At 39.1% G+C, this 22381-nt stretch overlaps 1 protein-coding gene across 1 annotated transcript in view; it reads right to left on the reverse strand.

Moving 5' to 3' along the window:
- LOC128509516 (uncharacterized) overlaps window positions 1–22381 on the reverse strand; it is a 66049-nt gene that overhangs the window by 14833 nt on the left and 28835 nt on the right. Inside the window, exons 7-9 of the mRNA XM_053481284.1 lie at window positions 19774–19896; window positions 12737–12967; window positions 37–195 (exon numbers count right to left, since the gene is read on the reverse strand). Coding sequence (XP_053337259.1) covers window positions 37–195; window positions 12737–12967; window positions 19774–19896 — 513 coding nt within the window. The remainder of the gene's footprint in view (window positions 1–36; window positions 196–12736; window positions 12968–19773; window positions 19897–22381) is intronic.

Consider the following 22381-nt stretch of genomic DNA (forward strand, 5'->3'; position numbering starts at 1 on the left):
CCTCCTTCTCTCTTTTCTTTCTCTCAGCACACCCACCTGCTGTTGGGCCATCAGTACAGAGTAATTGGCGGCTCGGCTTAGGGCCTGGGCGGCGCGTCTCGCTCGCTGAAGGGGTGCTCCTCGGGGAAATGCTGGCAACACTGCCAGGATGTTCTCCACCTCCAGCTCCTGAATTACCTGCTGCTCTGGGCTTGCCTGCAAACACACAGTCACAGTGTGCTATAGATTGTAAGCCAGGACATTTCTTGCTAAAGGGGCTGATTGAGCAGCTATGCTGTTGGGAGATTATAAAACAATGCAGTAAAACATAATTGCACTCCAAAGTCTGCACCCTGGTTGACTGGTTTCCATCACAAAATGGGACCCATGAAGGCGGAGGATTCTTTGTTGGTTGGGAAGTTGTAACATCGTTTTCCAAGCAACAATAGCACAAATGGAGGTTGGAATTAGCTTTTAATCTCCATTTTGTTTTGTTTAAATTGTCATAAAACAAGTAATCACGCAGAACTCTAAAGCTGGTTTCCCATTGTGTTTGATGGGAATGTTAACGTGCATTGTTTTTGTCGAAGCAGGTCAGGGTGAAAAGCTCACAACTAACGCAACATGACTGTGATTTGTGGTGCCAGATTTACACCCAGACTTCTAATCCTACGTTTTTTTGTCTACTGGTGATCCATCAGGGTACATTTAATGCACTCTAACAATAAACTCGATACACTCCAACACACACAAGATATTAGCAGGACTTTTAATATAATTCTGTAATCAAGTTCTTTTCAAATTTGTAATTTTCTTCTAAGCATAAAACCACTAAACTGTGCCTGCTGACAGCATTCTGTCTACTTTACCTCCTGATCACAAAGCATCAGGAAACACTATATCTTTGGGCAAGTCAAGTGAATCTGCTTAGTCCTTGGAAAAACGAGACAGTGGGCCGTTTCAGGTCCTCATCTGACACATTTACTTTGATGAATTATTCAATAATGAAGAGAGTTGTGCCGCGAGAGATCTTATCAGCTCTTGCTCATGGACACCACTGAATGCATCAAAACAGAGAGCCAACAGGAGCCTCCGAAGCATATTATGGTATTTTATTCTTGGATGTGATTCATGCATGTGTTGTTTTTATATAACATAACCTGACACTGCTGTTGCAGAAAACCACACCCTGATCATAAAACACTGGATTAACTTGAATTCAAATGCCATTAACACAAACTTTGAATACGGTGGTGTGTTCATGCATGGGCAAATCAATTCCTTTCGCTTTTGCTATTAAAACAACTACTTGGCACAGTGAATACACATAGTTGAATTGTACAGTTGCTCTGCTTCTCATGGAAAGGTCGTCACTCTGACTTTAAATCAGGTTCTATGAGGGTTAGCCATGTGAGGAATTTGTCAGTGAAATGCCTCAGCAGTTTGATCATTTGTCTGGATGAATGTAGCAGAGGTGAGGGTTAAAAGCCTGTTCCTTCACTGTTTACAGTAACAGAGCGCTACAGGGCCTCAGGCTGTTTAGCGGGGTATGAATAAACACTAACCATTGCTATGACAAGGCTTAGCCGTACATTTACATTGCACACGGCGTGAACGTCTCCCTGGGATCCTTTCACCGTTACCTTGCCACCTGATGGCAGTGCCAGTCAACAACACTGCATGCAAATGAACCAACAGGTATCAATCAGTTTACGGCTTACTTTTATCCCCCATGTTCAATGTACAAATATAATTTCAAAAATGTTAAATAATTTAATGCGGGCGTGCCCTTTAAAAGGCAAATTTATGACATTGGATAGAATTTAAGCAAATTCTCTCTGAGATAAATTAGGTTCCTTGAATCTTGAATTGTAATTAATTTACAGAATAAAGGTGGGCTGACAAACTATTAGAAAAATATTTTGCAGCCTTAGAAATGTCAATACAAACATTTTAATTAAAATAATACTGACAAAAATAATACTTCTTATATAAAATAGTCCATGGTCTTTTTTTTTTTAAAACTTAATTATGTTAGCTGACCAGCTACAAAGGATAAGAAGGAGAATTCATTTAATTAATAATTTTTCTGTTTATTCTTGTAAATCTAGCTAATACAAATTATTTTAAAGATACATTTTATTATTCAATAGATATTTTTATCCATGTGCTGTATTTTCCGCTTGGTATTTTGCTACTATTAAGGGTGTATTTCTCGATCGATAGATAGATAGATGGATGGATGCCCTTTGTACTCAGGGGTCAATAGGCAACAATGCTGTTTTTGCACCCGGAGTGGAATAGTCCATGTGGTTATTTACACCCATGTGTATGTAAATAAGCCTAACCCTAACCCATTTTGCACAAGTTTGAATTCTACAAACAGCAAGAAAGTATATCATTGTTGGTTAGATATTGTAACCTTTTGTGTTTAATTTACCCTACCTGTTATGTTTGTATCCCCATTTGGAATTAGGGCACATGGCTACAGCATTCTATCCTGCTTTTGCACCTGTCTAGATTCTATGAGGCACACAGAATCGATTTACGTCATGACCTGAATTTTAGCAGGAGTGTGGTTATTTTTAACAGAGTACAAATATAAGAGGGTTAAATGGAGGGTGTTTTTGTAAAAAGACAATAGAAATTGATAAAAGGAGGAATATCCATTAACACTAATGGAAATAGTGCCCATGCATACAAAATAAATGATACAAGATTCAAGATTCAAAGAACATAAATATATGCACAGTACAGTGCACTATATTTATGGCACTAGTTAAAAGATGTACATTAAATGCACAAATAATGTTCTCTTGATGGTACCATGCCAGTTACTGGAAATAAAATAAATTAATAAATAAATTAATTTAAAAATCCTTCTTCACAATGCATTCTGCATTTAGCAATGGAAAATAGGACAATTAGTTTTTATTTTGGCAGGTCCTTTTTTTTTTTTTTGCTGTGCCTAAGCTGTACTTTATGGGAGAATCATTAACTTTCTTTGAAATGATCCTAAGAGACTGACTTCTAAGATAAGTTAACCATCACACGTGGCAAATGTTTAAAAATAAAAATAAAAAAACCCAGACTATCATGAATAATAGATTTAAGCACCACAGCATCCCTTTGGATTTAATAATGTACTGTCTAGAATAGCACGCTATAAACTGCAGACTATTAACTCCGTCGTTCATGTACCTCCGGCTCCTGAATCATGCGGAAGCCACTGCTGAATACTCAGGTTTGCATCTCTAAGTCTATTAATGTGATAAGCTGCAGCATCAGCTTTCATGAACAAAAAAAATCATTGATATGACAATAACAGGACCTGTCACAGGTATCCCAGTGCTCATGTCGGGTCTCGTGGCTAAGTGAACTGCTGGAGGAGCCTGGAGAAATGAGATTCCAACAGCCTTTCAGAATTCATTCCTTGTTTTTGCTATTTATGCATTCATTACCATAATTTAATCACTCTACCCATAATAATAGCTTCTTTTTCCTTCCCTTAGAGATAGCCGTGTAGGTGGATGGACTGTACACCAGCTTGTTTACACCTGCACAGCAGGTCCATTTACCCATGAGCCAATTAGAACCTAATTAGATGCTGGGTGCACCAGTAGAGCTCGCTTAGTTCTGATCCGATGAGCTACTTTGATCTCCTTTGACAGATAAGGTGTCGGCTCCATGGTCTAACAGTCCACTTGGAGAAACTTCAGTTCATTAAAACAAGGGATTTTTCGAGCAGGGGGTGGGGATATTTATGGCTAAAGAAGCTCAAGTGTTTGGGATTTATAATGATCGTCTCATGTGAGTTCAGGGTTTTTTTGGCTCAGCCAGTGAGGTTGGCAGCAAGAGGATACAGCTGCTGCAGGATTACACATCCAAATCAATCAGCCTATTGTTCTGCTCAACACTAGCTGATTTCATCTCACTAAAACACCAAGTGACGTAATTACACTATTTTTAAACAATTTCCAGCATTTTGTAACTTCAAAACTGCCCTTTATTATACATTAGTTGCTGACGTGCCCAAGCACCAGACAGAGAGTAATCATTTCTATAAAAGAGTTTATATTCAGTTGTGATTTTATCATTACATTCAAAGAGAAGCATTTATTTCAATGCAGTTTGCCCTCCAGTGGTTAATAGTTAGATTAGATAGCCAACATCATGAACAGTCTTATAGTAAAATTCAGGTTTGGTAAAGTATACAGCGAATATTTAAATGATCTATTTTAACAGCAACCTATAATTTGCATTCTTACAGTAGCTAAACTGCCTTATATTGCATACTCTATCAAAACAGGTTTACTTTCAGATTTTTTTTCTCCATGTCAGTTGGGTAACCATGGCAACTATGAGTATCTATAAACTCATGTATGCAGAAAAGAGTAGAAAGCACTTTCCTATAGTAAGTTCATCAGTTACTCTAAGCTGTAATGGAGCCTGTGCAATAGCTTGAAAGTATGTTGTGGATTTTTAGAACAAGTACACACCACTCGGCTGTAACATTCAAATCACCTACTGTAGGTTTTCGGTTCCTCCTGTGTCACTAGGGACGTGACTATGCAGGGCCTCTGGGACCCAGACACTCCTGCACTCCCAGACGTGATAGTGGATCCTTTGGGTGCTGTGGGTTGTGGGATGGGGCCTCTATAGATTGGATTTGTTTGTCCGGTGCATCCCGAGGTGCTCAATCAGAGTGAGATAAAGGGAGTTTGGAGGGTGGGTCAGTGGCCTTGGACCCTCAGGCTTGCACAGGCCTTTTTTCAGCGATTTGGACTGCACTGGCTTTTCTGTGGAACCAGACAGGACTAGCTTGCCTTTGTTCCCCGCAGGCATGGATGAGAGTTGGGTAACCATGACCATGTCACCAGTTCACTGGTATATAATTGGTAATTAATATTGTTAAGTTCTCCTATCAGTGGTCATAATGTTATGTCTGATCAGTGTACATTACATTGGTGTCAAATAGGAAATCTGGCTATAAGTTGGAATTGGCTGTTTACCCAAATCAGAAGAAAATCAAAATAATCAAAACGTGAAAATCAGAGGTGTTATTTTGATTAATTGCAAGTCACATCGCATTTAAAGACATGATTAAGTTTGCACACATTTTACACACCCATAATTGTGTATAAATCAGGACCATACTGCCCTTGTGACAGGAAGATGGTGAAAACTGAAATTAGCGTGGCATTGCAATTGAAAAAACAAGACAGTTTCAACAGAAAAATGAAAAGTGTGTGTGTGTATATACCTCCTGTCAGAATGCACATCAAACTCTATTCTACCTTCCCCCCACCTTAAAGCTCCCAACGAGCTCGAAGAACACCTGCTGGGAGTCAATCACAATTCTCCCCCAACTCTCATCTTCCTTCTCAGCTCCATTTTCTTTCCGTCACAGCTCAGTGGTAACTACACGAACAATAACGACAGAGCAGGGCAGAAGTTCACTTGAAACACTTTGTTGACTTGGAACAAAAATGCCGATGACACACATTTCTTGGTTTATTCTAATTCTCATCATGGCTTCCCACAGTTTTAACAGAGATAGGGATGGCTCATTTAAAATGCTTGCAGTGGGAGCAGGTGTTTTGGCTTCAGGCTAGCTTAACATCAGCGCTGCACCTCAAAACCTTTACTAGCTAAACCAAAATAATATTTAAAAAATACCTACCACTTACTTCTAAAAGCAATGTAACATGATAGGCTTATTTAAACAAAAATATTTATTAGGTGCGGTTAATGAACTGTGCAGCTAATTTAACACTATCACTGTTCTAATACAAAAATATACATACAGCCTGAAATGTGTGTGTGTGTGGGGGGGGGGGTCTAGGGTAAATGTCTATTTCCTGTTTCCTCACACCTACAGCGTATTCCTCTATGCTTTCCCTTGAAGTATTAAAGAATTTAAAGAGCATGGTGTGAATAAGACATCAAAGCTACACATACAGGGTCTTTCAAATTAAAATTGAGGTTAGAGAACCAAGTTTGTGAATCCATTGAAGATCAAACTGACGTGCTCACGCAAGGTTAAGGTCATGAAGAAAAAAAGACAAAAGAGCTTCAATTAGCACCTGGAAACTCAGTGTAAACAGAGCTGTCAGTAACGCCCGAAACCTAGCAACCATTGTTACTCAAGGCTAAAGCTGCAACAATGGTTGCTAAAAAAATCTAGTATATCTATAGTTTTATTTAGCATGAACTGGATAGACATCTAAAAGTTTCTAAAACAGATGAATTAGGATATTTATTGATATTTATTAATTACCTGGATGAATATCTTGAAGTATTGAAGTACATATTTACGCTTTCCAAGTTAACCTGACTAAATGCACATACTAGAAAAAGATCAGTATTCTCAACCGTCTGGTACGCTTTCCTTAGAGGACACTTAATCAGCACAGTTGCACCACAAAACACATTAACAACAGAAAATAATACAAGCAAAACAAACACAAAAAACTAATTAAAAATCAATTTAAAAATCAATAACTCAAAAAAAAAAAAATAAAAATCAGCTAAATAGAACACTTAACAGCAAAGCAAATCAGGCAGAGGCTAAACAAATCAGGCAAATCGAAAGAGGAAAGCAACCGGGGCAACAGCAAATCAGAAAACAAAACTAAAAAACCAAAAACACAAGAGCAAAGCAAATCAGGCAACAGCAAATCAGAAAACACAAGAGCAAAGCAAATCAGGCAACAGCAAATCAGAAAACACAAGAGCAAAGCAAATCAGGCAACAGCAAATCAGAAAACACAAGAGCAAAGCAAATCAGAAAACACAAGAGCAAAGCAAATCAGGCAACAGCAAATCAGAAAACACAACAGCAGAAGCAAATCAGGTAGCAACAGTCAGGTAGCAATCAGGTAGCGGCCAGGGGTAGCTCAGTGGTTAAGGCATTGGACTACGGTTCGGAAGATCCCAGGTTCAAACCCCACAACCACCAAGTTGCCACTGTTGGGCTCTTGAGCAAGGCCCCTAACCCTCAACTGCTCAGATGTATAATGAGATAAAATTGTAAGTCGCTCTGGATAAGAGCGTCTGCTAAATGTTAATGTGTGTCAGTTAGAAACCACAACAGCAAATCAAATCAGGCAACAGCAAATCAGAAAACACAAGAGCAAAGCAAATCAAGCAACAGCAAATCAGAAAACACAACAGCAAAGCAAATCAGGTAGCAACAGTTAGAAACCACAACCACAAATCAAATCAGGCAACAGCAAATCAGAACGAGTGAAAATAAAATCACAGCCACAAATCAAAAACTCAACTTTAACTGAAAGTAAAAAGAATCCTTATTAAACAACCTCACAACCATTGCTGTTTGAATGTGCCATGTAATTATCACAAAGAAACAACATGCACTTTTTCAGTCAGACTAGCGAGATTTATTCATAAGTTACTTATACTGTAATAGTGAGGAGCAAACTCCTTTTGCTTAGTAACTCAGCTTTCTTCATGCAGGTTCTCAGCATCCACCTACGAGAGGGTGATGTTCAATAACTTCCTTTTGTCAATTTTACTATTAGGTTTTTAAATTTGCTGTCAAGTTTTGCTGTTGTTAACGTAAGTAGTATCTCAAATAATAATCTGTACAATTCCAGACCCCCTCAGACAACAGTCATTCCCAATCCGTTTTTTTTTTGTGTGTGTGCGTGTGTGTGTATATGTAAGACGTCCTACAAATCCCGCCCTCGATAACCCGCCCCCCTCTGTTATTCCTGCTCTTATACCCCTATCTCACCTGTGCGGTTTGACTATGCGAGGACCGACGTGCGGAAAGATGGAAACCTAATCACAGCGCAAAACCACATAGATGAGATAGGGGTATTAGTAGTTAACAGATTATGGGCCAAACTTCGCTGAGTGATAATGGTAGAATAATTATAAAGGTCTTGACTAAAACAACATGCATGAGGAATCGCAAAGGAGTTTTCATTTTCTGCAATGAAACAGTACTCAAACTAGTTACTTTTATCAGAAAGTAACGCTGTAACGTAACCGATTACTTTTTATTGGTAATGTAATTAGTTACTTTAAAAAGTAACGTCTCCTAACACTGTAAATGACTAACAACATTCTGCGTACGCGCAGGTGTATTTATCAGAGGGAAATATCCGAGAATGATTATCAAACACGTCTGACACTTGAACAAAAGCACCCACACAGTCCTTATCACATATCACCAGCGTCATGCTAAAGGAGCTTTGTAGCAAAGTCCTACCCACTGTTTCCTGACACCATACGATAAACCTAGCCCCTTATACCAACATTCCGTGCTTTTAGCATTCGGAAGGAAAATTTTAACAATAGCACTAGTCTTTACTTTGAAAGTGGTTGAGGAATGGTGACTAGCCACGAGTAGGTGTGAAATCAGAAATCAACTGCTGAAGTCAATCACTGTAGAGCATTGACTAAAAAATTGCATGAGGGGGAAACAAGTAATGTTGAAACAGCTGAAGAGTTAAAAGGGAAGTAGTTGAAATTTTGCGATAATTAGTGCGCCTAGAGAATACGGCGTGTCTGTGGTGTAAATCACTGCTAATAGGAGAGACACAGATCAATCAGAGGCCTCTGAGAGAGAGAGAGAGAGGAAAAAGCCACCAGCAGTGTTGAGGCACCAGCTGTTCTGCCTTTAGATCTATTTTAATGGCAGGTACTTCAGTTATTCCTATGGATCTCTTCTCTCCTGGATACAAAGCTCATCGTTTTCTTCCTGAGAGCTCAGTGGAACCTACAACAAAGACATTTCCACCCCTTGCTGTGCCATCTGTAAGGCTGGGGTTTCCGTTTTTATCCCTCCGGGTCCTGCTGTGGAAATAGGCTACCCCATGAAATCACTTCCCTGAAAAAGAACCATTTATCTTCTAGGTTTTTTGCTAGTTCTTGGTTAGCACATGATATCCTCTCTATTTGTTCTCCCTTAATGGCTAAAATTCCACAATTAAAAGCCAACAGATGTAATCATGGTAATCAGGCACCCTCCGATGCCAGCTAAATTCCCCGTACATTTTTATGTAAATCTGTTCGCCTGCAATTACATGATTACTGAGGTTGTGGTTTGCGTTAGTGCCATGAAATCCATCAGTGCATGTAAAGGTTTACTACCAATTACATACAACAACGAGAGGGCACACCTTCTAAATGATCAGTATTGGGTGTAACGCGTTACAAAGTAGAGTAATCTAAAGTGTTATGTACGGTGGCCCTGAAGTGCAAAACAAATTAACAAAACTGAAAACAAAATAACAAAACCCAAAACAAAAAAACAAATTCAAAACCAAATTAACAAAACGGAAAACAAAAAAACTAATATCTGACTGGCCGAGATGTGCAATACAAATTAACAAAATGGAAAACAAATTAAAAACCAAATAACAAAACCCAAAACTATTTTTTTGGGAGGGAGGGGGGAGTTTTGTTGTTTTGTTTTTGGTTTTGTTATTTTGTTTTCGGATTTGTTAATTTGGTTTTAAATTTGTTAATTTGTTTTCTGTTTTGTTAATTTGTATTGCACTTCTCGGCCAGTCAGATATTCGTTTTTTTTGTTTTCCGTTTTGTTAATTTGGTTTTTAATTTGTTATTTTGTTAATTTTGTCATTTTTGTTAATTTGTTTTGCACTTCACGGCCACCATAGTTATGTCTGCCATCTAAGTACTTAGTTATTTTGTTAATTTTTTTCAAATGTAATCTATTATTCTGACAATTTATGCAATCCATGAGCCAGAATTCAGTCATTCCCAATCCATTATTGTGTGTGTGTGTGTGTGTGTGTGTGTGTGTGTGAGAGAGAGTGTGTGAGAAAGTCATCCTACAAGCCCCGCCCCCGATAACCCACCCCCCTCTGTTATTCCTGCTGTTATACCCCTATTGGTAGCGGTTTGACTATGCGAAGGCCGACACGCAGAAAGATGGAAACCTAATCAAAGCGCCAAAACTGGCGGTGAATCATGAGGAACCGTACTTATGACCACTGCGCGAAACCGAGTAGGTGAGATAGGGGTATTAGTAGCTAACAGATTATGGGCCAAACTTCGCTGAGTGATGACGGTAGAATAATTATAAAGGTCTTGACTAAAACATCATGCATGAGGAATCACAAAGGTGTTTTTATTTTCTGCATTGGAAAAGTACTCTAATTAGTTACTCTTATCAGAGTGTAATGCTGTAATGTAACTGATTACTTTTTAATAACAGTAATTTTGTAATGCAATTAGTTATTTAAAAAGGAACGTCCCCCAACAGTGTAATTGACTAACAACATCCTGCGTACGCGCAGGCGAAATTGAAATAAATCACACCGCCTTGTACTAATATAGCACAGATGGGTCCCTGACTGCACTCAGTTGAGGTTCCACTGTACAAACCGGCCACATTTATCTTGTGTGTTTCATGAGGGCGCTCCAAGTTTAGAGCTGGGTTGTTTGTCACAGGGCTTGGGGGAGTGATGGATATCCTCCACTGATGATGAAGATCTTGATACATGCATCTCCGTTCAGGCAGAAACAGGTTAACCCTCTGTGAAGATGGCCTCAAAAACACCCTCACCCACTTTTATTTTCAGTTCCTCCTGAACATGACTGAAGGCACAAATGGGTTTCTGACAGCCTGGAACTTGTTGTGACCTTAGTATTAAAATATCTACAGGGAAAACTTGTTTTTTTCAAAACAGGCAGTTCAGCATGTAAACCTTTCATTATAAGCCAAAAAGTGACTTACACAAATATATTAAAATCCCAAATCATTTGGATTTGGATTATAGGATCAGGTTGAATTTTGGATGATTTTGCAAAACACTATAAATCCACCTCCAACAGTTTTGACCAACCAAAAAAAATCAGCCTGCAGTTGTGTTTATAGTTATATAAATATAAAATTTAAAGTGATGAGATTTGTTGAACACACAACCTGCTCAATTACAAAGTCTGTAAAAGATCTGGAACAACTCATAATAATACAAATAATACGAAAAAACAATATATGAAAAGTATATAAAAACTGAAAAAAAAACCTCAGTTTATAACTCCTTATTATAGTACAGAGAGGTATGGACGGCACAATGGGACGAAAGGAACATTGCTTTTGTATGTGGGTCTTGATACTGGCGTCCAATAAGTACAGTAGTCACGGAAGCACTTTCAGCAAGAAAACACATCTAATTCTGAACAAGGAGGGTTAGGGTTAGACTTAGATGGTTATTAGCTTACATTAATTTAAGTATTTATTTTAAACCGGTATCAACAGTTATTTGATACCGGTTTAAGCCTCCGATCCCATCAGACATTCCAATTAATGACATAAGATGTATGCATTAAGGACGTAACGCAATGCCATTATTCGTGTTAGTGCTCTCGATATACTCTGAGCGATATTCTCTTTTATCGATACTGTTATATAATGTTTAAATCCAAAGTGGGAATGGCCTAAACTTCATTTTTTTATTAACATAATTATGCTAACCAAAAAAAAAAAGGAAATTAAACTGTTGTTATGACAGATACTATAATAAGGATAAAGGTGTGAGTTGTAAGTGAATCATGTTCAGGTAAGCAAAATATCATCTTTCTTTGTTCAGTAAGCAATCCTTTGCATTTTCATAAAAAAAAAAAAAATACAAACCTCCCATGCATTTCAACCAAAAAAACAGTACTCCTCCTATCTGTATCTGTTTAAAACACATTATCTGCTCATTGAGAATAATGTGTCCATATTCAGTTGCCTCTGTTATTTGTAGCTTCCAAGGACAAATCCAATCAGAAAGGGATTTTCAGTATTTGTGCTACTGATTTCAAGCCATTAGTATAAACCTACATGAAGCGCTTTTTTTTCACATAACTAAATTATGAATTCGACTCCACATCTAAATCTGAATTGCGATATTCACATGAAAAATCTTCGATTCTCTCAAGCTGCGTCTGCTCTTGGCTACTGCTGAGGCAAGTCAGAATTCTAAACAGCGTCAGGTTTCATTATGCTCAGTCACGAGTGGATAGCATGTCATTTGAATGGGGAATGAATAATGCACGTTTTTTTAAAGCCCCTGGGTGTGGAGAAGGGTTGGAGATGGGCAAGACAGGGGTTAATGTGGGTCTGGCTGCTTCATCTTTAGAGCCAAAGATGAGCTTGTCCATGGGGAGTAAGTGGAGGAACAATAGCCTGAATGTTTCCTCCTTTTCTCTCTAAATCACCCCGAGTATAGTCAATATGAGGAGAGCCAGACACGTGAAGTGACAGGCTCAGAGACGCAGCATGACCCAGATCAGGTAGGAAGATGACGCAAATCAGTGGCAATGACAGGAAGTACTGTAAGCTCAGTTATTATTTGAGAGCTACTGATGTTTCCTGTATTACATTATTTTCAGTATTTTAAATGCTTGTGTATAATTTAGCTTGAATGAATTATTAAATAGCACACACTTCTTAGGATGGTACATGACCTTAATGATTTGTTAGCTACTAATGAAAGGGCTAAATTACGATCGACGCTTCAACATCAGCAGCTACATTTCACTGTTTTGCATTCTTCTCTTTGTTTTTCCACTGTGCACATTCCTGTGCCGAGCTCCTGAATCCCTCATGCAGGCTAATTGTCAAGTGCAAATGTATCAGTTTCCAAAACAAGGACAACCTTCATGTCACCCCGGATACCTAAAACATGCTGAAGCTTTGAGCTAACAATGGGACAACAAATGATGGATATCAGGAAAGCCGAAGAGGGCTGCAGGGAGGCGATCCTCTTACCCAGGGTGCCGAGGGCACGATGAGAGACAGGGTCAGGAGGTCGAGGCAACAGCGGTCCAGGATTGCGCAGCAGCGGTGCGACTGGTTCAGCATCCGAGCGTAGATGGCCGTAGGAGTCCTGTGTACGACGGAATTGTCAGGTTCTTTGTGAGGAGCCAGGAGGAGGTTGAGGGTCTGTCTCATCCCGTGCAGGTGTTTGAACAGCTGGCTGAGCTTGGACTCCAGGGCGCTCTGCAGGAAAAAGGCGAGGGAGAAAGCAATGTCAACAGTCGTCAAAAAAAGGAGAGAGAGAGCTGGACACAGGTGACTGGCTGCAGGGGGCCTTGCACCTGTCTGAGACAGAGCAGTCCTGCTGGTCCAGGCTTGTTGGACACCAGTCAAAGCCGTCAGCAGAATGAGGGGCCTCTGTTTGTGGAATGCCACAAAGTAGCTCAAGGTGATAGGAATAATAACAAGACCAAAGAACGGCCAAGGCATAGCTTTTACATGAGCTGTGGGAATGAAGATCAAACACCAATTACAAAAAGGGATACGGGCAATACCTCATTAACAAAACAAAACAAAAAAAAGTTTCTCAAGGGTTATGTTATCTTCTAAAGACAACCCATTCTGAAAGAGAAATACTAGCCTGTTAAAGCATCGTCTTTAAGGCTTCTAAATGTAACCAATTTGTTATCAAATAACAACAAATAATAAAATATTAATTGTGCCACAGGAACACCAAATGGGTTAATCTGTAATGATCGATTTGTCTTTTACAGTTTTGTGTTACATTACGAACAATAACGGGTGCTTGTAATATTATATTGATGCAAGGTTTAAATTTAATACTGATAAATAGCTTGACATCATATCATGAAGTCTTATGGATATGTAAGCATACACACACTCATACACATTGTTTCCTCCAAATACAATAATCCCCCCCACCCCAAAAAAAAGTACCTTACCATTCCCGCAAAAAAAAAACATCATTCCTGCCAACACGCAAAAAAAAGGAAAAGAATATTTTTTAGATCACAAACAAGAAAGCAATGTCCAAACATATTAAATGCTTGGCATTCCTGAGGCATAAATCGGTCATTTTTCCAGTTGTCCTACTGATGCAAACCATTTTGGTTTCCATTCGTTCTGTAGTCTCTTCCCTGTGTGCTTTTGGCAGACTTAATAAACAAAACAACAACAAAAAGCCTGTCAGGACAAAGTGTCTCCAGGCATCAGATGCTCTTCATTAGAGTGGACTTATGACCAATTTGTCGCCTGGGCAGGAGCAGCCTTGATTTAGTGGACACACATGGTGCTTCGGTATGGCCAGAATAAATTTAAGTGTGAAATTATTCCAGATGAGATATGTGACTGTTATACTCACCATGTCTAACTGTCCCCTAAATGCCAGCAGCTTTATGCATGACACTGAGAACTAGCACTGAAGCCGGGTAAACCAGATAAACAAACTTATTTTTGTTGTTGTTTCCTTTTTTTTTCTTTTTTTAACTTTTAGAGGATTTACAATAGGATATAAGGAAGTTAAATATGATGCTGTAATCCTGTACCTAAATCCGGCATCATCCAACATCCAAAACACAAGACATAAATGTAATTCAACTTCTCACCCCGTCTCATGTTCCAGATGTAGACTCGCATATAAACTCTGTGCTACTGAACTCGTCCAACATTCCAGCCACATGACGAAATGTTACACTGTCGCTGAGTGTAACGCCGCCAATTGCTTACATATTTCCGAGTCTTATACCACGTTATTGCATATTCCAGACTTGCTAATTATAAAATGCTAATTCAAACAGGAATGTGCAGTCGCGTTTCCTGTGTGCACGCATAATTTAAGTTCTTACCGAAATTCAATCAAAACAAATTTATTGCATTTTCGACAACAGCAACATACGTGGGCTGCCAAAATGAAAATGCATCTGGTTTGCATAAACTCTTTGTGCTTATAACGCCCCAAAAATTGACTAGGATAGCTTCAGCTCAAAACAAGAATCAGCTTTGACTGAAATGTCCTCGAGTCTACCACCAGAAGGGTAAATCAACTACATAATTTCTTTAACTCTCCTAAAGTTGAAAAGGCAAAATCAAAAAGAATTCAAAAGCCATTGCATTAATGGCTAAGTTAAAAATGTGCGATCACAAACGTAAATGTACTTATTTTTTGTATTTAAACATAGTACATTAGATACCAGATTACCGACTGAAAATTTGCAATATTGCAAAGACACTATATTGGCAAACGTATTCGCTCGTCTGACTTCACATGCATATAAACTTGAGTAACATCTAATTCTTAAACCACAGAGTTTAATATGATGTTGGGCCCATCCCCTTTGCAGCTATAACTGCTTAAAATTTTTTGGGATGCTTTCCACAAGGTTTGTATAAAGTGTGTTTATGAAAATTTTTGACCATTTTTAAAGAAGCGTATTTGTGAGGTCAAAGACACTGATGTTTGGATAAGAAGGCCTGGCTCGCAGTCTCCACTCCAATTCATCCCGAAGGTGTTCTATCGGGTTGAGGTCAGGACTCACGTGCAGGCCAGTCAAGTTCTTCCACATCAAACTCGCTCATCCATCTCTTTATGGACCTTTATTTGTGCACTGGTGTTATAACATAAAATTTTCCAAAATGTCTTGGTGTGCTGAAGCATTAAGAGTTCCTTTTACTGGAACTACGGGGCAGAGCCCAACTCCCTAAAAACATCACCACATCATAACCCCGCCTCCACCAAACTTTACACTTGGCACAAAGCAGTCAGACAAGTAACATTCTCCTGGCAACTGCCAAACCCATCAGATTGCCAGACAGAGAAGTGTGGTTTGTCATTCATAGAACACATCTCCACTGCTCTAGAGTCCAGTGGCGGCGTGCTTTACGTCACTGCATCCGATGCTTTGCAGTGCACTTGTGAGTTTTGGATACAGCTGCGCCGAGCATGCATTCCATTCCATGAAGCTCTCTACACACTGTTCTTTTTTTATTTATTTATTTTTCCAATTTTCTCCCCTAATTTAGTCGTAGCCAATTCCTCCCCGTCGCTAGGGGGCTCCCACATTAAGGCTACTACTACCACTCAGCCGGGAGGGCCGAAGACCATCACGTGTTTCCCTGAACCGTGTGATGTCAGCCGACCGCATCTTTTCGAACTGCTTGCTCACGCACCATTAGGGGCGGAGTAACACACTCGGAGGAGGGCGCTAGCCGCTCCTTCCGCGTGCGCGAGCTCACAGACGCCCCTGATTGGCTGTAGAGCCGTGATTAATGTGGGAGCGCAAGTACCTCTCATCCCCTTCCCCCTGAGAGAGCTCGGCCAATCAGTTCTCTCTAGACCTCCGACTGTGAGAGGAAAACAGCATCACCCGGGGTTTGAACCTGCAATCTCCGGATGATAGGGCGAGCGCTTTACCACTGCGCCACTCGGAGGCCTCTACACACTGTTCTTAAGCTAATCTGAAGGCAACATGAAGTTTGGAGGTCCGTAACTATTGACTCTGCAAAAATTTGGCGACCTCTGTGTACTATGAATCTCAGCACCACTTTACGTGGCCTACCACCTTGTTGCTGAGTTGCTGTCGTCCCCAATGGCTTCCACTTGGTTTTAATACCACTAACAGCTGACTGTGGAAAATTTATTATTATCCTGGACTTATTGCACGAGTGCCATCCTATTATGGTGCCATGCTGGAATTCATAGAGCTCCTGAGAGCAACTCATTCTTTTACAAATGTTTGTAGAAGTGATCTGCACGCTTAGGTACTTGATTTTATACACCTTCTAACCATTGGAACAACTGAATTCAATGGTTTGGATAGGTGAGTGTTATAGTAATACTTTTGCCAATACAGTGTATATATTTAGCAATTTTGTAAAAATACACAAATACGCACACAATATCTTTTCCATATCAGAAATAAAACTTAAAAGCTAATAAATCTTCCACTACTGAACATCTGTAATTCACAGTCTTGCACGCACACACACACAAGAGAGGGATGCAAGCGCCGGAAGCTCCTCCCACCACGTACTGTAGATTTGTGCACTTGTGTGTCTGTCTACATGTGAATGAGAAAACACAAGCCTGTCCAGCCCCATGTGTTTCCCATCTGTCCTGCCATGCCTAATCATCCCTGTCTACGTTCAACTGTCTGCTTCTCTCTGTGCAAACAGGATCATGGAGACCACTGGACAGCTCGCTGTCACAACTACAACTCGTTGTCACAACGTGTAATATGCGCCTCGTAAATTTATTTATTTATTTCTTCAAGATGTGCACTTTAAAATAATTTTTTTTAATATATATTTCGCAGTCTGCATTTAAATGAACGTTGGCTGCGAAATAAATCGTTTTTAAATGTAGCCAAGACAATGGAATCCATTACGTTTGCAAATCGCTTGATTAATAATAAATCATCATTAAGTGTTTTAATCAAGTAAAGGATGTGTCCTACAAAGACGGCGAGGGAAGAAAATGAAATACATCACGCATTAAACGGCTTTAGCACCAGATGTGTACTTTCTATTACTCCAACACTAACTGAATTCATTAAACTGATAACGAAATCGCACCGTCTTTTTCTAATGGCTTTAACGCAGCACCATATGAGGCCTCATTATATACAAATGTCATTAGGGTTGTGAAGGTGCTGCTAAACCCCCCTACGGTCCCCTTTTACCATCCAGTCTGATTCCGATTAAACTCATCAAATGTTAAATAGATTATTACCATATTTTAAGCCTGATATCACAAAAACACTCAACAGTGATAACAGCGAGATTAAAAGGAAATACTTTGAATACTGTGATTTCTGCTCGTTTCCTTCGTGCCGATTAAAAATAAATCAAATTGAGTGTTGTTTATTAAAAAAAATGTAAAAAATTCTTTGTGTAAACTTTGTCACACTCAAACACAACGCTGCAGTTAAAGACCTGCTCTGTATTCTTTGAGGAATTCTACAGTCACGCGTTCGAACGCAAGCTGTGCTGCTGCTCTCCGGGGACGGTGGTCAAAGAAAAATCCACTTTAAATTCAAATTGGTTCATGACATTCCCCTTTTGTTATTTTGCCCACCGTGGGGAAAAGGAGGATGTGGAAATGGGAAAAGAACCGAGTGAAATTTAGGGTGAAATCTCTACAAAGCTGAGGACAGAGTACGGACAATCTATTTGACAAACAATTACTTTTGGACGGGGGGGGTGTTATGGGATTGGCATCCAGACGTCCTGAAAAATAGTCTCTACACGGTTCCTATTGCTAAAGCTATGAATGACACGCAATTTTCCTCCAGCTGATAACAAATGTAGATCTCACGCTCACGAGCGTTATATCATGCTTGGATTCCAATTATTTGTAATTTGGGTTTGACTTCACATCCAGGAAGATTTATGGGTAATTTTTTCTTTTTAAAGAAGGCAAATCAGAGATAGGTGGTTTGCTTCAAGGTTGACATTTAACCGAATTAAGTGCTGCTTCATCCATTTTCTTGCCTTTTTAATGTTTATAATGGTGATGCTTTTCTCAAGTGTAAAAATGTAACCTCACTAATAATTTTGGAAAAGCCAAATGATAGATAATACTGCAGTACAACATATAGTACGACTCAAGCGGGGGTGCAAATACTTTTGACTCAGCAGTTTACCATAGGCCTGGGGGGCTGTGATGATACTGATATAGTATAATATCACTGCTTTAATAACTCATTATTATGTATCTCTTTTTACCCCTCTATCATTTCTGTAGATATTACATAAAGATTAAATATAATTTAAAGCAGCATTACTTCCAAATTTTTTTCTGCATAAATGAATTAAATCGAGACGTAGCAGTAGAAAAATCACTAATCCAGGCACTTTATTCTCATCCACAGTCCAAAAATCAATGAAAGACAAAAAAAAAAAAAAAAACACGACAATTTCTTTGCAAAATAAAATCCAGTTGAATATGTACATGCACTGTATTTTTCATTGTCATGAATCAAAAGCACCACAATACTATGGCATTTTCTATACACGTGAAGCGAACACATGACCTGGATGTTGGTAGGACCTCATTTTCCTGTATGTATTAATTATACTTAAGCTAGATAATCAGAATTAGAAATACAAAAGAATTTAAAAACACTATTTCAACCGCTTTTCACCCACGTTAATTAGGCACGTGGGGAAACAATACCCGGACCCGGGCAAGCACTTTGAAGCCTTCACTGGCCCAGTGGGCTAGCTAATAAATTCATAATGTGTCCAGTCCTAAATTAAAATAACAACCTGTAACAATTGAATCACATTATAATTAGCTTTTAAAACAGCATACGTTTTCCAAATTACATAGTGGTGCAGTTTTATAAGAAAAATACAGGGTAAGTAGAATATTTATCATATAATAATAAGAATAATAATAATGCTAATTTCTCTGTAATGTTGATTCTTAAAATGAAAACATTGACCATTGTAATGCGAAAAAAGTAAAAAAAATAAATGCTGTCTATGACTTTTTTTGCTTTCTTTATAGCAATAAACCACACAGTATGCCGCTTAAGTTTAAGATGAACATCCTGAATTCAGATGGGATAATACAGGGTGTCTTAAAAAGCTTTTGCTTCCAAAAAGGCAGACATTCTCGTATTTTTACGTGATCTTGGGGACTGCCTGTGGTTTTAAATTCCATAATGAACTATTAACTAATAAGTTGATGTTGGGTAGGTGTTCCATCAAGGTTGTCTTGGGGCTGTAACTATGCCTGCAGTGTTATGGTAGTATTGAGGAACAACGTGCAAGTTTAAAATTTCAGACAGAAAAGAGTTTGTTGTAATCAACACTAAACTATGGCCAACATTAATAATGACTGACTTTAATCCCTGTTAAGCAAATACTGTGTAATAATTTAAAAGAAATATATTTAACACATTGGCCTTTCATTTTAAGTGATCAAAGCTTATGAAAACTACTGGACACTAAATTGATTTGCAATGTGAGACAGACCACCATGAAACTTATTATTCAACAGTGGACTTGGACTTGGATGGACTCACCACTCCCTGCAGGTTTAGGTTATCTGTCTTGCCGTAGCAGAGATCCAGCAAGGTGATGGGCTGCTTGCTCATATTCGACCCACTCAGCATCCACGGCATGGCGAGATCCTTTGGGAACGTCACCTAGAAAAGCAGAGAGAGCAGATATGCTTCTGTGAGTCACCTTCAGTTAGTGTCCTGCATCTGCTCTTTAGGGTCCATCGACATCAAAGGCTCGGGATTATTGGGACAGTGCCTAAAGATTAAAGCTGCTTTACCTTCGATATAGAGGTGAACTTCAAAAGGGAACAAAACTCTTTTTGAATACAGCTGCAGTGCTGGAGCAGAAATATCAAAGCACCATCAGAGGCTATTGCCGATTGAGCGGAATATGAAAAATAGACTTCTGCATTCCAACATCGATGCCAAAAGTAGCATTAATGAAATTGGATGGGATTCGTTCTATACAGAATATGCTACGATTGCTACTACAGTCTGATAACTGATTGAAAAACTACAATGATACAGAAAAAAGAAAGTTATGTACACTGTACTTTATATAGCTATACAGAAATCCAATTATGTATGATGTACAGTACAAACAGTGTGTAAGAGAAAGTAAGACAGGGGAAAAATGAATGTACTTAAAAGCCTGACAAATGACTTTGGGGATTCTTTTTGCTCTGCATCATTCCACCAACCTACATCACTTCTGGTAAATCCTTAAAAAAAATACACATGTTAAAGAGTCATGAGTTATGATCCATCGCAAAGCCAAAATAATCCACAGCAAAGTTTTGGATCAAAATCTCAGAGTACAAAATCTTATCTACAAGTCACCATCAGCATGAGAGCATAGGATTACACAAAATTAATGGAAAGAAATGGAGAGAAAGAATATCCTTATTTCCCCAAGCTCAGGCTGAAACATGTTTCTGTTTACGCAAGCTGGTTTTCTGTACATGTTCATATCGCTGATGTAAGCCCGATGTAGAAAATGTAGCTAATCTCAGGTCTATTGTTAGAGGATCTTTATCATATAATCTCATCTGATATTAACTGAGTAGAAACCTTATCTTCACAATACACAAGAAAAAGAAAAAACGCAAAAATCTTCCCCTGACTTACACTATGTACTGTATTTAATAATGACAAGGCATTACACACATGGTAATAACCATTATTCTTTTTTTTTATACTTATTTCTGCTAATGTCATTTTCATATATTCCGTCTCCCTCTCATGATGAGACGACCTGCAGAGCCTGAACTGGCCCAGGACTGTAAACATTATATAAGTGATTTCCTGTCATCACGGCTTATTCTGATTTTACGACACCTCGCTTCAGGCTGTTGAGGCAAAGGAATGCAAAGAAATATTCTCTAACTGGTGCTCACATAACGAGCAGACAATTAGTCAGGGCAGAGGAGTGTATATTGATGATGCCCGGGGCTAGGTACATACTTCGTAGCATAGCAAAGTTAAATAAATCTGACAGCAAGAGAAAACTAAGCACAGACAGGAAGAGCAGCCTGGAAGCACAGACAGCAGCTGCGCCATTGATCTGTGAGGTGCTGGCATGAAATATGGACACCTGTGGAACTCAGCAACATACTGTATATAGGTTTGTTTACTTTAAGGACTGTGAGAACATTCACATTTACACGTACTCATTTGCCGGCACATTTTATCTGCTAATGGAACTGACAGTAATACAAATTGTAGGTTTAGCAAGAACAGATACAGCCTTAGTCAGGCATGAGCTGAAATACATATTTACACAATACTATCGATGCTTCCGAGGTCTGGACTTCGGGAGCAGGTACTTACAGTACAACAGAGGTGCTTTATGGCTAGAATTTTTCCACTGCACCAATGACAAGTTCTCTGCAGCTTGTGCATGGGAATATTTCTAGCCGACATGATTTGTTATCATATTAGCAATAGCAAGAAAAGCTATGTAGTTGGACCCAGAGTCACCTCTCACCAACACAGGAAATAAATACACCTACAGATTAAGCTTGATCGGACTGGGATCTGGGGAGATTGAAAGGCAGATCAGCAGGCTAGGTTTCTTCGCTTGCATGGCGGGCTGTGGTGCACCGGGTTTTCTGGTAACTTTGGAAACAGTAGTGATGGGTCGTTCAGAAACGATCCGTCCTTTTTAAACGAGTCTTTAGCGTGACTCAGAAGAACAAGTAGAGTCTTAGAGAGTGATTCGTTCATTTTCTACTGGACACATGTAACCTTTGAGTTATCTAGTCTGAATCTTTGTTCTTTTGTCGCGTGACTCCCATAGACGCTATGTAGTGCAGTACACAGGAAACATAATTGAGCGATTCTTCTCAATTACTCTTTTAGCCCGAGTCATTTGTTTTTTGTCACGTGACTCCCATACGCTATGTAGTGCAATAGATTCAAAAGAACGAACGAGTTGGACTAGAAGACTAACGAGAAGAACCACTCAATTCTGTTTCCTGTGTAATCGGCACTGCACTGCCACTATGGGAGTCACGTGACAAAAAAACAAACGATTTAATGATATGAGAGGTGAGCTGCACATTCTGTCTATCATAATGTCCTTTGCATTGTAATATTTTCATTACTGGAACTATAGACAAAATTTGTG

The sequence above is a fragment of the Clarias gariepinus genome, chromosome 21 (genome assembly GCF_024256425.1).
Source record: "Clarias gariepinus isolate MV-2021 ecotype Netherlands chromosome 21, CGAR_prim_01v2, whole genome shotgun sequence".
Classification (NCBI taxonomy): Eukaryota; Metazoa; Chordata; class Actinopteri; order Siluriformes; family Clariidae; genus Clarias; species Clarias gariepinus.